The sequence below is a fragment of the Corvus cornix genome, chromosome 17 (assembly GCF_000738735.6).
Source record: "Corvus cornix cornix isolate S_Up_H32 chromosome 17, ASM73873v5, whole genome shotgun sequence".
Taxonomy (NCBI): domain Eukaryota; kingdom Metazoa; phylum Chordata; class Aves; order Passeriformes; family Corvidae; genus Corvus; species Corvus cornix.
Window position 1 is genome coordinate 7,953,128 of NC_046346.1, and position 16,079 is coordinate 7,969,206.

At 46.3% G+C, this 16,079-nt stretch overlaps 1 protein-coding gene across 1 annotated transcript in view; it reads right to left on the reverse strand.

Annotated features, from left to right (window-relative positions):
- PAPPA (pappalysin 1) overlaps window positions 1-16,079 on the reverse strand; it is a 180,306-nt gene that overhangs the window by 47,055 nt on the left and 117,172 nt on the right. Inside the window, exons 11-13 of the mRNA XM_010397645.4 lie at window positions 10,454-10,567; window positions 9,922-10,057; window positions 6,191-6,404 (exon numbers count right to left, since the gene is read on the reverse strand). Coding sequence (XP_010395947.2) covers window positions 6,191-6,404; window positions 9,922-10,057; window positions 10,454-10,567 — 464 coding nt within the window. The remainder of the gene's footprint in view (window positions 1-6,190; window positions 6,405-9,921; window positions 10,058-10,453; window positions 10,568-16,079) is intronic.

The window sequence follows — 16,079 nt, forward strand, 5'->3', positions numbered from 1 at the left end:
GATCATCTGGGCAGCTCTCTCTGTCTGTAACTCTATATGAATGACTTCAGTGACAAACAATACAACCATTCACTTTTTGTAAGAAAACAACCACTGCCACCAAATGTTTCTAATTTAAATATTTCTGGTTCTCTAGCTACTGGTTCCAATTTGGTATCAGCTACTGTCAGCCATAAATCCCAATGAATTTTGAAGTCACGATCCTGAATTGAGCTCTGCAAATGCAGAATTAAGATGGAGAAATTAATATCTCCAAGTAGGAAGTTTAGACAAAGAACCCATCACATCCATTTGTGGATTACAGAAGCTCTTGCATGGGTACTGCCATTTAGCAGTGGTCAATCATCACATGTTCCAGAAAATGTGCATTCCTCAGGAAAGAAGCAGTATGACAGCATCTGAGAATGAAATCACTTCGGCTTTAACTCATGTTGATTCCTGGCATAGGACAGTTTATCCCATTTTCTTGCAGTCAAAATCACGTGACTTCATCAAAACTGCCTATTTCAAATCATCCCTGGTCTATCCTAACTCCCAAAAGTCCTTATCAAAGTATGAAGTGGTCTGGAGCAAAGCTACACCGGGGACCCAAGGACCACTCTGATGATTTACTTTATCAAGTGTCCGTGCCTGGGACATTCCCTGACCAGTGTTTATTTTACTAGGTCCCCATCAGGATTCACTTGCTCCTTTTCTTGCCCTGGCAGTGTACAATTTCCTAAAACAACATCTTCAGGCCAAGGTGAGTGCAAGGAGCAGTGGATTTCTTGCACACATTCCATTGCATGTTCAAAACAGATCAAGGCAGACTGTTTCAATGATGTAAAAAGCCCTGGACTGAGTCAGCTTCACATGTAGGCTGAAGTTCTGAGCCAGTTCTTACTTTATTCAAATCCATTCTGCCCATCCCTAATCTAAATGAGCTCAGTCATTGGGCTCTAAATTTGTATTTCGCTGTGCCAATATTGGCCCCAATTCAGAAAGGCACTTAAATATGTGCTTAACTTCAAAAGCACAGTTAAGTCCCACTGATAGATTTGACTACAGGGGGATGTAAGCAAATAGCTCAGGGCTTTGCTAAATTGGGGCCTTAGTGACACAATCCTAGAAACATTTGTATTTTAACATGTTTATAGAAAATTATAACAATTAAGTGGAGCTCTTCCTTCCTCACATAAAAACAATCCAGGACTTCCTCTTTCAAAAAGCTTACAGCAGCCAAACTTTCTTTTCCTAACCCTGAGGTCAAGCACTTTTCCAATAACTCATCTTAACATGGTGCCTTAATTATTTGTTTCCTTCGTGATGGCTCTGACACGTATCTAAGCTCAGGTGAGCCTAAAAGCTCATAGTGGGCACTTTTTAGGAGAAGAGCCACGACATTATCTCTTGTACACATGAAGAACTCCCTTTTCCACAGTCTGGGCCAGCTTGGGCTGCAGATCTGAAGGCCAATTTGGTTTTGTCCTATGCCACCATATACACAACTCACACATGTGTAAACTTCTGAGGGTTTTTCCAGCATATTTATCCTTACAATGGGTTTGTGTTCTCCTCTGTAGAGGTTATTCTAAAGGCAAGAGCAGGTTCTCTCTCTCTAACCCAAACATACATGCAGAGGCTGCTAGCCATATTCTTTGCTGTGGAAATTTAAAAAAAAAAATGAACTGAAAATGTGGCAATGAATTTGTCTCCTTCAGTCTTCAGCTAAAGCACATTGCCTCCTTGTATTAACACGGAACCTTGAATATCTCTCCAAATCCATGGGACTGGATGGGGACTGATGAACCTGTGCTGACTGGAAGAAGGATCAAGCCCTTTCTTAAAAAGGCATTTTCCTGCCAATCTGGTCCATGAGAGCGACCACATGAGTGGTGTCACCTCTGGGCCCTTCAGCGACGTCACCTCAGTACTGCTGGGTTTGACTCTGACAGCGATCGCAGCAAACCCCTGCTTCAATCTGAAAGGGTCAGAATGAAGCTAAGCCCAGAGATTTACAGAAAATCCTTGCTCCAACCCAAGGTAAGCCCCAGGGAAAGGAGAGGCACGAGCCAGTGTGTCCCACTCACTGTCCCCACCACTGGCAGGGCAAATTCTCGTTGGGGTGGGCTCTGCCTCCAGTCTGCCTGCACCCCGTGGTGTGAGCTGCTCCTGCCAGGGGGGTCCATGTTGAACTGATAAAGCTCTCAAAGCCCCATCACCCTGCCAGCTTGGAAGTAGGACCGTGTCGCTGGGCGTCAGCAGCCCCACAGGTCTCCCTGCCAGAGTCTGTCCAGGCAAACAAAGAAAATGCATCGCCTTCCACTTTAATAAAAGCCAAATGATGCCGTTTGCCAATTACCAAAACAGGGTGAAGGTTAAAAACCCATTGAATTATAACACATGTCACGGACCAAAGCTTCTATGATTAACAGTTCTGTGAGAAATTCATTAATTTCACCCGAAGCAAGCTGACAGAGATTGTGCTTAATGACAGAATGCAGGGCAAGGGAAAGGCGGCCAAACGGGGAAAGAGAAAGCTGCATTAATTCACAACAAAAAGAGACGAGGAAACCCTTTTTTCCCCCTTATAAAAAGGAAAAAAAAAAATAACCAGAGTTGTAAAGAGCGGCTGCATTTGTTCTGCTGCTGAAGATTTATCTTCATCATTTCTTGTTGGGGAAGCTGACAGCAGGAGAGAACAAGACAAAGAGAAGAGCTGGAGTGGGCTACAAATCCCTGGGGCTTGTTTGGGGCAGCAAAGGGTGCAGCTCAAAGGGAACCTCCCCATAGAGGCCAGAGGAGGTGATGGTGTGGTACCCAGGGGCCGGTCTTGGTCTACAGAGTCTAAGACCCACATATGCCCACTTATGGAGAGAGGAAAACCCAAAATCTCCCCTGCAGAAGCAAATTTGAAGCCATAGCAGTGAGGCTGTGGCAAGGTTTCACCAAAGAAAGCAAAAGAAAATCTTTTTGCTACACTCTTTAGAAAGCACGAGGTGGGGACAATGTGAGGCAAGGAGACTGGAGAGCTGTGGGCAGTCGGGGGGGACTTGTTTTCAGTATGAACACGGAGTAAATGGTGGATTAGATGGATGGAAGTCCTGAAACATGCAGTTCTGACTGCTGGACTGGGTGAATTGGGCTTTCCTGCCTCCTGCCTGCAGTTTCCAGCAGAGGAACAGTGGCACCAGGAGGGGTGGTGGAGGGGACAGGTCCGGTGACCATGACAGGGAAATGACACTGAGGAAGAGCAGCACTTCCCACAAACTGCTTTGCCAGGGATGGGTGACCTCCAGCTGACATTTCCTACCCAGCAAAAAAGACAAAAACCTGATTTTTGAGGAACCACTGTCAAAGGCAGCCCCAGAACACCAGGCCTTCTTGCCGCTCGAGTGACTGCGGGGTGGGAAATCACACCTCTGCTTCTGCATGAGGCTACACAGGAAATAGTAAAAGTATAACAATTTGAGCTATAATACACAAGAGAAGGACTAACCAGGCCACTATATCTGGCCTAAGGATGCAGTGTGAAAATGAAGAGCGTCATTTTTACAGCACATCTCCAGCAGTGAGGGAAACTTCTACTGAAAACAAAAAAAGAGTCTGTAGTCACTGGCAGCAGAAAAAACAACTGGAAGAATAAAACTGGAAAGGAGAGAGCAGGAATTTTCAAACTCTATATGTGTCTTCAGGAGGATGGAATGGATTTTCAAAACAACTCATGATGACTGAGGACAGCTACCTATAAAGTTCAATTGGACTTTTAAATTTAAGCCCATTTTTCTCTAAAATATTAGCTATAATACATATCTTAAGAAAGAAGAGTGAGTGCCTGTTTTATTTTCATTTATTAAGTTGTCACTGACCCACGGGAAGGATCCATTCACCCTCAAAATAAAAACCATGTTAACTTTTAAGGGACAATATATTTCCTTTCCCTCACAATTTTAAAATCTGCACCCTTGCCTAGAAATATCTGTATCTGGCTACAAATCCTCTCCAAGCAAAATAATTCTCCTTGAAAGAGGAAATAATATCTCTTGTAGAGAGAAGCCAAAAAGCAGGCAAAAATATCCGTGTTGACCTAAGGAAAATGAAAGCGGTATAATTGATGCTTACATGCAGGAAGGCAAGTTTCTTTAAAAATTAAATAAATACTTTAAAAATCACATTAGGCAAATGCAACCAGTGGGGAAAGGGGAGAAGGGAAAGATGGGCAATATGGAACTGGCACTCCAAGGGAGTCTGATGGGCAGACTATGAGCAGGGGAGGCAGAAAACACACATCCAGCCTCTGAGCTGGTTAAGAAGTAATTTTTAAAATCTATCTTTCTATGTTCTTCCTGGATTGGGTAAAATAACCAAGGAAAAACACAGCAGGTGACAGCAAAGGTGTCACCTATTTCCTGGCTGCACAACCTAATGCACAACTGTCTCCACATCTTGGGTACCTGAACTGTTTTTTGTACAGAAGGAAACAGATCTGGTCACCCCAAATGACCCCATCACAAGGCAAACCAGGGGCTGACTGTCCACTGTAGCACTGTCATCAGTGGAAAAAACTCCACTGATTTCAACTGCCTTTGGATCAGGGCTTTACTTCTGAGGGTTTCTAGTTCCCTGACAGACATGGGAAACTTTATGGTCAATCCAGTGTTGGAACCTGCAAGACCTAAACCATGACTTTGGCCGAGTGAGGCTCGGATGGGAGTTTGTGAGAGCAGGGGACTGAGAGGGCTCAGTGCATCCCGAAAACAAAACGATGCCAAAAAATCAAGAAGAAAAAGAAGAGGTAAAAGGCAGGTGATTCTTCCTCAAGGGATTTCTAAAGGTTGGGCTGCTGGGCTGCAGAGGCTCACTGAAGCTTTGCCTAAGGGAAATGCATTTTTATTAAGGAAATAACTTTCTAAACACAGAGCACTTCTAATTCCGTAAGTGAACAAATGGTTCAATTCCTACTGAAAACTTGAGAGGGCAGCGGAACGTGGCCCTGTGTCTCAGTCCTCCTGAGCTCTCTGATGTTTCTCACCATCTCCTTCCAGTGGGGCTTTCTCACTCTTTTTCTGTCCTGCTCCTGCGCTGGGATTTGGCCACACTTCCACCACCAGACTTCTCATCTGAAACTTGATCCTGCTGTCTTTGGGCCTCTGAATTTATACAACCTATTGCACAGAATGATCAGACGCCTTGAATCTAGGTCAGAACACACTGACTGGATTGATTTAGCTATAGATATACTCCTTTTTTTTTACTTTATTTTCCCTTCCCTCTCCCCCTTCTCACCCTCCCGCCTTTCCTGGAATAAAAGCAGGTCCTAAAAACAAGCCAGAACATTATGAAAAAACCTGACAGCTTGCTTAGGAGGCTGAGCAGAGGTTTGCTGGGATATGCAACTTGTTTTACTATTGCTGCTGCTATGGTATGACAACTGCTCACAACTTTGAATTCACAAAGGAAGAAAAAAAATTATTCTTTCAGGGGTTTTGCTAAATTCTCTCCTCTTCTTTTCACTGCCTCGCTGAAAGGATCCATGAAGCTGCCGCACCAGAGGCCATGAAAGGTCACAATCTCTGTGGGATGCTGTAAAGCAGAGACTGAGAGGGGTTGGTGGTGATCTATTGATGTGTCTGTAATAACAACAAGAATAAAACGGTAGCTATAAACCTTTCATCCTGGGGGGTCCCACAGAGCTTTTCAGAATGGGGGCCGGATCCAGAGAGGTGCTGAGGGCCTCACCCAGCCATGAAAGCACGGCAGATGCTGATGGCCATGGCCCTGCAGCCCAGGGCTGAGCACCTGGCAGGATCCAGCCCCTCCAGGGCACAGGCACCACTCAGTGTCCGCGCGGTCCCTTCCGTGGGAGGTCCCCGCGGCACTGTGGCAGCACAAAGCGGTTCAGACTGAGCTGGTGTGTGAGTGGCGAACACGATGCCGGGCTGGGGAATGTGTGCGGAGTGAACTGGCCCCAACTCCAGGCTTGGCATAAAGGAGGGAGGAGAAAGGAAGAGGAAATAATTCACTAACAGCATCCCATGTGGGTTAAATGTCCCATCCATCCTGATCAATGAGAACACTGCCGGTTTTTTACCCGTGACACAAAGGGGTCAGCAGGGTTCAGCTGCTGTGCCCCTCCTGCCTCCTCCCCAGCCCTGGCTGGCGCTGGGGGTGGTGGGTGTGAGGCAGAGGGAAGCAGGGCTGACACGCTCACCTCTGCTCCGCAGGGCTGTAGGTCTGTCCTCGCTGGCAGCTGCTGATGGTGATGGGGTCGAAGTTGTGGAAGGAACGCAGGGCCACCCCAGAGATAGCCACAAACTGGGAGCTGAAGCTAATGAGGACAGCCTGGGTGTGATAAAAAGGGTGACTGAGGTCATGGATGACGGGGATAATCAGGGGATTGTTCCTGCAGCTCAGGACGTGGACACCTGCCAGAGGAGAGACAAGATCAGAGGAAGGGTCAGGCTTAACACAATTGCTTCCCAAAGCTGTGGGCACTTCAGAGGCATTTCACCCAGAGGAATGGCCTTATAGAGCTGAAAAGTTATGGTAAGCTGCCTGGAGGGGCTTCCCAAATCGCTCAGGAGAGCTTAGCAGAGAAGCAGATCCCTCCAGACAGCTGAAGAAAGGCTGCCTTTCTCTCTGCGAGCACGGCAGGCCCTCGGAGCCGCTTCTTTAGACCACAGCCACATTTCTATTGTGCTCTGGTAAATCAGGAGCAACCAGCACGGGGGAAGTGGAGTCACACTATTGTAAAACAGGTTCTGGAGGACAGTTGGAGCCTTTATATGCAGCATCAAATGGGGCTGGCGGGCTGGGGGGCTTTGTGCACCAGGGCCGAGGCACCACTGGCTCAGTTGGAGCTGTGCATGTCATTAGCACTCAGTGTAAAACTTTATGGTATGAGTTTTCCACTAAATGTGCTCAGATTTGATATTTTCTTCAATAGTTTTGAGCCTTAGGGTATCTTGTTCTTTGCAAGAAAAGGCAGATTTGGACCTGGAGATAGAAATGGAGGTGATGAAGCCACTGAGGATTTTACAGGTGATCTCACTCGAGAAGAAAAGAATTGTGTTTTGGGGAAATAAAAGCATCTCAAGGTTGAGGGGCACAGAAACACCAGAGAGGCAGCAAAGAGACTTCTTAATCCCTTTTGTCCGTGGAGAAGGCACTCGGTGACAGCTGGGAAGAAATTCCCACCTTCAGGTAGAAGTAACCTGAATTCAAATGGGCCAAACCCATCTCAGGGGGAAGGCAGAGGACAGACAGCTGAGGGCTGCCCTCAAAATTCATTAATTGAGATTCATGGCCTGCTGGCTGCCTGCAAGGCTCTGCCTCCACAGCTCCATGGCATCACTCCGAGGATCAGCTTGGCTCCAGATACATTTGCTTCACTGGAGCTCCCCCAGCAATGGCTTTGGCCCAGGCCCCTTGGCTACCCTGATACTCTTACAAATTTGAAAACAAAATAAATTCTATTTGCATGTTTGACTGGCTCAGGGATTTCTGTTATTATTTTTTTTCCCCCAGTTCGGATTTCTTAACTCAAAAGGGAAGGAATAAAAAGGCTTTCATTTTTCTCCTTAGAAAGTGATTTCCTGTGAATTAAGACACGCTCTTTAAACATCTATCTCCCACCCTCTATAAAAAAATCTTCCTGTAATAAAAAAAAAAAAAAAATAAAAAAGCAAACCTCTTTTTGTTTTGGTCTTCACCTGACCCTGAAATAACCTCCCTGTCTACTTGCCTCCCACAGGTCTTTTGATATCAGCTCCTTGTGGAACGGTGCATGTTTCTCACTTACAAACAGGTGCAGTTAATACTCAAAATCCCGGGTTCCCAAATTCTTTGGAAGTTTCTGCCTTCTCTGATGGAAAGCCAAGAAAGACCTTATGGTATGAGGCTGTTTATTCACTTCTATTTCATTCCTTGCACTCAGGTGGTGCCCACAACAGAACAGACCCTCAGATATGTGCTGCACTGCTGGTTATTTCTGACCCTGACCAGGAAAATGGGGGCTGGAGAGGTCAGGGTTATTTATTTAACTCCCCTACCTTAACCCATGAAGAAGGCACAGGTACCCATGGGGGCAGTCAGAGCTGTCCCAGGATCACCCGTTTCTGTCATTCTGCACCCATCTATTCAGCTCAGCAGCTGAACCCCGGTGTCTACGATGGCTCTGAACCAACAGCACTGAGGTTTTTGGCACCCCAACCTCTCCATCTCCTACCAGGACTTAGAAGAAGCTTCACATTATTTTCTGGGCATCCACTGGCTCTGATCAAGGTGGGAAACTGCATGTCTGATTAAACTTTAAACTATTGCTCCTTCCTTTTGGATGTACTTTAATTTGCCATGAACTCCTGCTTAAGGCTCATTGAGTGTCTCAGTCGGTCCTGCACCCAGTGCATGACAACATTTGCATCTCAGCTGCAGTTTCCAGCTTGCCACGGTGATAACTCAAACACATGAAACACAATATCCAGGAAAAGGACTTCATCTCACTGTCAGAACTCAGACAGAACAGCAGTGGGGAGCCCTGCCTGAGTGAGAAGTGCTGGGTAGCCCACCTATACCTCTCCTCTGCTCCAGGCAGCCTCTTCTGAAAGGCCAAAGGGGCTTTTCCATGATGAAAGCAGCATTTCAGCTGGGAGGACGTCCAGACATCAGGCTGAGCCATGCCAAACTCATGTTGCAACTTCATTGAAGATTTCAAAACCTAACCCTCAGTTTCCTCTTTGCTCCTCTTTCTTATCCTCTTTCTCTCCCAGTCTGTCTGTCCCTATAAAATGTCACATTAAGTATTGCTGGCATGCTCGTGTTTCCATCATTTATTTCTCAGAGGAATAGAGCTATGTGCCACTGTTTTGCAAAAGGAGGGTAAGATTAATCCAAGGGCTCTGGCAAACTGGGAGCCATCCTGACTCAACCTGCACAACTTGCTACAAATTTCAGTTTGTTCTTGGACAACAGACACCACACATATTTCCTTCGTTTTCCTCCACGCCCCACCAAATCCTGAATTATCCTGGATGCTCATCCAACACCTGTCACTCTGTGTGTGTCCCTTCTTCTTGTCTCTAGTGGGAAGCTCCTTTGAGTTTCAGCTCATTAAAATTGAAACGTTCTGGTAAACCAGAAACCTGGGGGATGGGAGTTATGTCTCCTTAAAAACTGCTCTCAAGGTGATCTGGCCAGCTTTCTCCTCAGTGAAAAAAAGGCAGAGAGCATCTGGGAAGGCATTATGCAAGTCCTACCCTGACAAAGAGTTGGGAGCTAAGGAGAGCTCCTTGGTCCTGGAGCTTAAATGCAGCCTGAATCAATTCACCAGACACAACTTCCCCAGTTTAGGGCCCTGTGCCAAGGGTAGAGACAAAACTGGTCTATCCTGGCACTTCAGCACAAGCACAGGTCCTGCCTCTGTCAGGCACATCTGCTTGATGCCATGCCAGGAGCCTGGCAGGGCCCTGGGGTTTGACCTTCACCACCTGAAATACTTCACCTGGGGAATGTTGGCCATTAAATGGCTCTGGAGACCTCCCTGCAAGGAGGACTAGAGATCACCCAGCACTCCCTGTGAAGCAGAAGCCTTTGCTGCAGCAGCTGGTGCAGGTCCCTCACTCCCTGCTCCCAGGGGTTCATCTGCAGCACCATCAGTGTCTCTCCAGGGCAGTGCTGGGTGTGAAGCATTGAGATAGTGCTGATTTTAGTGACTGAAGAGGAGCTAATCACCTCTGAACACACAGTGAACAGCTATGGAGAAATGTCCACTCAAAATAACACATCATTTCCCACAAACTCTAGTGAGGCTCAGGGCTTGGAGCATTGAACAAGCACCATTTTTTGGTCTAATTCTGAAAAAAACCAAGCAGGAATACTGGTGAAAGGGGGCATCACCAGATTAAGCAAGCAGTAAAGAGGGGGTTTAATACAACACAGTCTTACCAAGATCGTGGCTCTGCTCTTTGGTGTCAAACAGCTGCACACCGATGGTCTCCTGCTTCTGGTCCAGGTAATAGGTCCCATCAGTGACCAAGTGAACAAGGACTGCTGCAGCCACCATAGGCTGGGAAAAATAAGCCTGGGAAAACACAAAGCCCACAAAGCCTGAGGTGGAAAACTGTGGTGGGCTTTAAAAAATCCCCAGGAGTCAGTTGAGGACTTTTAAAAGAAGAATTCCCATCCCAGGTCACACAGAAATCTTCTCTTCCAATCTCTCCTACACAAACTAGATAAGTCAAACAGCCCTGAAGCTGAACCCTCTCAGAAATTCAATAGCCTTGTCACACACGAGGGGACTTCACTACTGACTCTCTAGACAGTGCTTAAAGACATTGTTCTGCTCTTTTACTCTAAACATACTTCAGAAAAGAGCAGCTTGGCCCTGGGAAGGCTGGCCCATGATATTTTGATTGCTGGAGAAACTTTGAAGAGGCAGGAAAAGAGGAAACGTCTGAATGATGTGTGCACTTCCTACCTTCAGCCAGAAAACAGTCTGTGTCATGTGGGAGTACTGGAAGTTGGCCGTGCAGGGATACCAGGCATACTGGGAGACACCATCGTTCAAGTCAATCACCTTGGTTCGACACATCTGCAGCAGGAAAAAAAAGAAACACCAAAACTGACATAGAGGACAGCAAGGAAGGATTCTGACTGCTTCAAGTGGGGAAACAATGTCCAGGTGCACTCCTAGGATAAAGCAATGCACAATAACGGCACTTCTAAATACCATGAGATTATTCAAAAGTTAAGTTTCCAGATCTTCTACCCCAGTAAGAAAAACTGAATCATGAAGAGGAGCTAAAGACTCACAGCAGCTGGATGGCAGCCAACAACCTCCTCTGAATTTGGTACCAGGTCTCTGACAGCATTTAGAACAACTTTGCTCCCACCCAAATGGACCAGGACTCTTCCCACCGGAGTCCAAGTGAGGATCACTTCTGAACACCCCAGCTCCCAGCACAGACAGTCAGGAGGTGCCTCCACAGTGCTCCAGCACTGCCCTATTTAAACCTGATGTTCCTGTAACCCCAGGGAAGCCACAGCTGACCCTGTAAACTAGGTGTAGCCAGGAAAGTCCTGCCTCTACAACCCAATTTAAGCAAACTGATTTCCTTTTTTACCAGCCAGTTCTGCAAGTGGAATCACCTACACCTGCAGCCTTTCCATGGCAGGCAGCAGTGAGATTGGAGGCAAACTGCTCTTTTCAGTAAAGTAGATGAATCCCAAGTCCTGCCACAGATGAAAAGCTAAAAGAAATGCCAGAATCTAAGTACCAGAGAGCCTTGCAGTGCCTTCAGTACGTCAGATGTGACAATGAAGCTGCAAGAAATGGTAGGATTTACCCTGAAAACACACTGCTCAGTGCAGCTGCTTCAAAAAAGAAGCATGCATGACCACAGCCTTTCACCTCCCCAGCAAAGAGAAAAAAGGAAATGTCCACCAAGGAAGAAGTTACTACTGCATTAGAAGGATACTTATAGCTGAGGCTCTGGAGCATCTGACATGTACCTGCTGGATTCACAAGCCTTTGCTGAACTCACTGGCTGTCCTTACCATAGGAATAGAGGGAATTCCTTGGGCTGATGTGCTGTCAGTAAAGCCGTTCCCATCAGCAACCTGATTATTAAACCAAAAAGAAAACCCTGACATGAAACAAGAGAAATAACAAAGATGCTTTTGGCCACTCAAAATCCTATGCCCACTATAATTTTGCATGGAAATGCCCTCTTGGTCTCACCAGGCAGTCTGGGCACTGCAAAGAGAGCCTTGGATGCCTGGGAATGAGAAACCAGATTGGCTAAAAGTGAGGTAATCCCCTTTAAAATCTGAGTCCCTCAAGATCCAGCACAGAGGAATCTTACAGGCAAAACATAAATCAGCTTTAATGGGTTGGAAGAAGATTTTTAGTTTATTTATTTTTTGAAACAACTGGGACCAAGCTTCATTGAGGCTAGCCAGTGGATAGTGTTACATTTTACAGAAGAGCAAGGCTTTACATAAACTATCTTTGGCATTTGAAATCCAGGCCAGCAATTCGACATGTACGGTTTCGCAACTCTCCCTTCTTGCGTTTTCAGCAGCCTGTCTCTTGTTGGGAGCATGGTTTTTATTTTAATACCTCTCCAGCTAGGGAATTTATCTTACCCACATCTGCAATTTATATGGTCAGAGAGCTCTTTGACATGAACAAAGGTCTCATTACTTTTATATGATTTTGTTCTTATTCTTACTTTCCTCCTGCTCTATTGGTCCATAAAGGTGGCTGAAAGAAACACAGTACTGACTTTCGGTGCTTTTTAAGTGCCACTTAACGGATGAGTGAAAACCTGAATTAAGAAATCACCCAGACCTTCACCAAAAGTTTGAATCTAACCCAAAATAAACCCCTGCTGAGGTGGGCTGGAAATCTCTGATAACTTTTAAATGCCTTGTTTGATTTGTGCGCGTGTGTGAACTCTAGCACTTTCTGCTTCTGCCTGAGAATATTAGCAAAAATCTGAGCATTGCATAAAGAGCCTGTGTTCAGGCCACGTGGGCTGTCAGACTGGCCTGGTTTGAACAGGTTAGATAAGCTTCCCCCTGCTGAGGCTGATCCATCGCTACCCAGACAAGTGTTTCAAAGTGGTCCTGGGGTAAAAGGTTCTTTTAGAAGAACCTAATTGAGAAGTGTGGGAAAAGTCTAACAGAGATGAATGGCTACAAGAGCCGCTTCTCCACTAGCTGCTGGCCAGTAAACTTAGCTAATGTTAAAAAATGTTCTCTAGGTTTCTCTGAAAACAACTGGATTGGATAAACATTTCCAGTCACCTACAGACTCCACCATCCCAACAGGCTCCAACACACATGGTAAATCCATCTGCCTTTCAATTCTGCCCAGGCACTGTGTGTCACATCACACCTGCCTAGTCTGAGAATCATCTGCTAGGAGAGTCTTTCACACCTCTGCTTTTAAGGCATCCCTAGAATGTGGCAGCAGCCCGAAGGCCCCTATTATTTAGGTTAATGGTTGGACTCAATGATCTTTTCTAACCTGAATGATTCTGTGATTACTGCAGCACAAACACTTTTAAGCTACAAGTTCCAGTGGCCTGGAAGACAGAATATCATCTATCCTCATGGCTATTTGCAGGAATTCACACTTAGGAGAAACAGATCCTAACATCCTCTAGTTTGGTACAATGATGCAAACCAGCAGCTAAAGCACCTGACAGCTGCGGAGGGAAGAAGCATAGATAGACTTCTCATTTCAGGGTGTTACCGAACACTGAAGTATTTGCTTTGAAGAATGACAGCATCACACAGAGCTCCAAACTTCACTCACTGGGGCTTATCCAGATTCTCAGACCCACACAGCAACTGGGGATATCCACAGGAGCTTAGTATGTGCTCCAAAGTATGCGGCGACTATTTGTGTCTAGTTACTGGAAGCCCATGTCATCCCCCTCCCGAGGAAGCTGCTTTCAATTAAAAGAGCTGATGTCTGTTCCTCTCGGAGGTTCAAATCCAGCTCGTCTCCCACCCACACATTTTGTACACAAACATCGACAGACAGAACGATCAAGGCCAGAGAGCACTGTGGGATCTTCCCACAAGAGGGAATGCCTGGAGGATTCCCTTTGACTGATTTATACAACCTCTTGTCAATCAAAGGCACAACATGTTCTTCAAACCGCCTCTCCTGTTTTCCTTCTCTTACTCAGGGGGACCGAGGAATGTGTCAGCAGAAAGGGAAAAGTGATATATTGGGAGCACTTAGCTTTTTGCCACATCAAAAACACATTTACTATTGCAATCAACTCCATTTCCTTCAAAGTAATATGGGAAAATTTGCTGAAGAGCAAATTTTGGAAGGCGCCCTTGTGAATGATTCCCAGCCATCCCGTGACTGCAGGCAATGTGAATTTGCATTGATGGGTTTCTGTTGCAGCTGAATTACAGGTTATGGATCACAAATCCTCTGGACTGGGCACTGGACTAGATCCCAGCCCAACTGTGCCCAGTGCACGGCCCCAGTACAGCCTTCTGGGCAGCACTTGGCTTCTCCAGGCCTGAGCACCCTGTCTGGAAGATGAGGATGATGTTCCCCCACACCACACAGGTGGCTGAGCCACAAAATGGTGCTCAGATGTTGCTGAGAGCACACACAGGTGTGAGGATACAGCTCCCCAAAGGAGTGGGCTAAACACAGATCCCATCCCACTCTGACCTTCCCACCGCACAAGCACAGTCAGACACCACAGGCTTTGCACACACTGGTGGTTCTCAGCATTGTAACATCAAAATAATTCTAAATGCAGACAGAAAAGCTGCTATTTAAGCTCGGATGCTGCCCTACTCAGCTCTGGCACCGTGGTTGGAGCGGACGTGCCTGTCTGCATGCCCTGGGGCGGCTGGACGCAGAGCAAACCTCCAGTGCACAGATCTGTCTGCTCCCAAAATCCCATCTGGTGAACCATGGCGGGGCTCCCTCCAGACCATGTCCTCGAGCTCTGTCTGGCTGCGAGGGGCCGTCGTGGGCACTTGGTCAGGCAGTGGGGAGCATCCTCCTTCTGCAGAGGAGGGTGGAAGTGGAGATTGAGGTCCAAAAGCTGCCTCTCCCCCCTCCTTTCTACAGGAAAGTGCTGCTGACACTTCTGCACCCCGACAGACAACACAGAGTGTTTCTGGGATGAAACAGGCTATACCTGTTGGCAAAACAGCAACCATGGAGCAGGCAGGAACAGGATCTCTTGGTAAAACCCACAGTACCAGCTATTTGTGGAGCACAAAACATCCTCAGTGAGGCTGCATGAGTGCGCAGAAAAGCTCATGGACTGATACAAAACCCATGGAGGCACAAACAGAACATCTTCTGTTGTTTGAAGATCCAGCTAAAGAACAGATTTCGGCCGTAATACTGGAACCTAATTAATCTACAATATTTAGCTGACTGTTCTGCAGAATGTTATTTGTATTTAACTCAACACATGCCAGAGGACCCCAGCCATGACATGAGCAGCATTTTAACACATCCCTTACAGATGAAAACTTTCTCCCTGCCTTGCCAGGCCAGGCTGGCAGTCACCCAGCCCTTTTATTCTTAAATATGTTATTGTTCTTGCCGACCTAAGGTTAATCTCACCCAAGGATGAGAAACCATGGTGCAGTTGCTAAATATCAGAAAGGTTCCTGCCTGTTTATTGCCCAATATTGTAAGGCAGCTTGACTGCCACATGGACACCACCCAGTTTGCCGACTGCAGCACAGACCTCCAATCTGTTCTGAAAGCTGTTGCACTGCTTTTCTCATTTCAGCTGGGAATTGGGTTGGAGCTAGGGAAAAATGAAGTTGCCCACATTAGTGAGCACCGAACCATTAAAAAGGCCACCATTTGGGCTCCAACAAACACCTCAAACTCCAGCCAATTTCTCTGACCATTTCAAACCTCAGGAGCCCACAAAGCTCAAATGGAAACTGTACACACTGCAGCACAAAGAATTTTGCTCCGGGTTTCCTTCTAGATTCTGGTCAGAAATGCTTTAGGACAAGTGTCTTTATCAGCTGTCTTTATCAGTGGATTTATCCCATCAGAAATTTGAGTCCAGAGTTGTCTGCCCAACTGTGAATGTCAGTCTTGGGTCATTCCAGGTTGACCTCTAAAACTTAAGGAAAACATTCAAAGCTACTTTTCCCAAACTGGGACACACATTTATTTTTATGTGCACTAACAATGGCTTTCTGTTGCAGAAAATAAAATAAAAAACTAAAACCAAATCTGAAATGCAGCAGCAGAAATTCTAAACATAAAATGAGGGAAGAAAGCTGTGTCCCTCTGTCTCTTTCAAGAGCCACCTTACCTTACAGTCTACTGCTACTTCCACAGCAGCAACTTCACCTCATCTCTGATGCTCATCAACTGCAGCTTCTCCCCCCAAACCCTCCTTGTCCTCTGATAGCACAGCTCTACTGTTTCATGCTCTTTGTCTGCTTTTGCCTGTTTTCATTGGGGTGCCTAAAGGTCTGATGGCAAAAGATGAAAAACTGCAGCATGCCCTGCTCCAGGACAAAGGCATGTGGGCAGGTGATCCACAGAAAAGCTTTACCAACTGGAAGCTGATGAA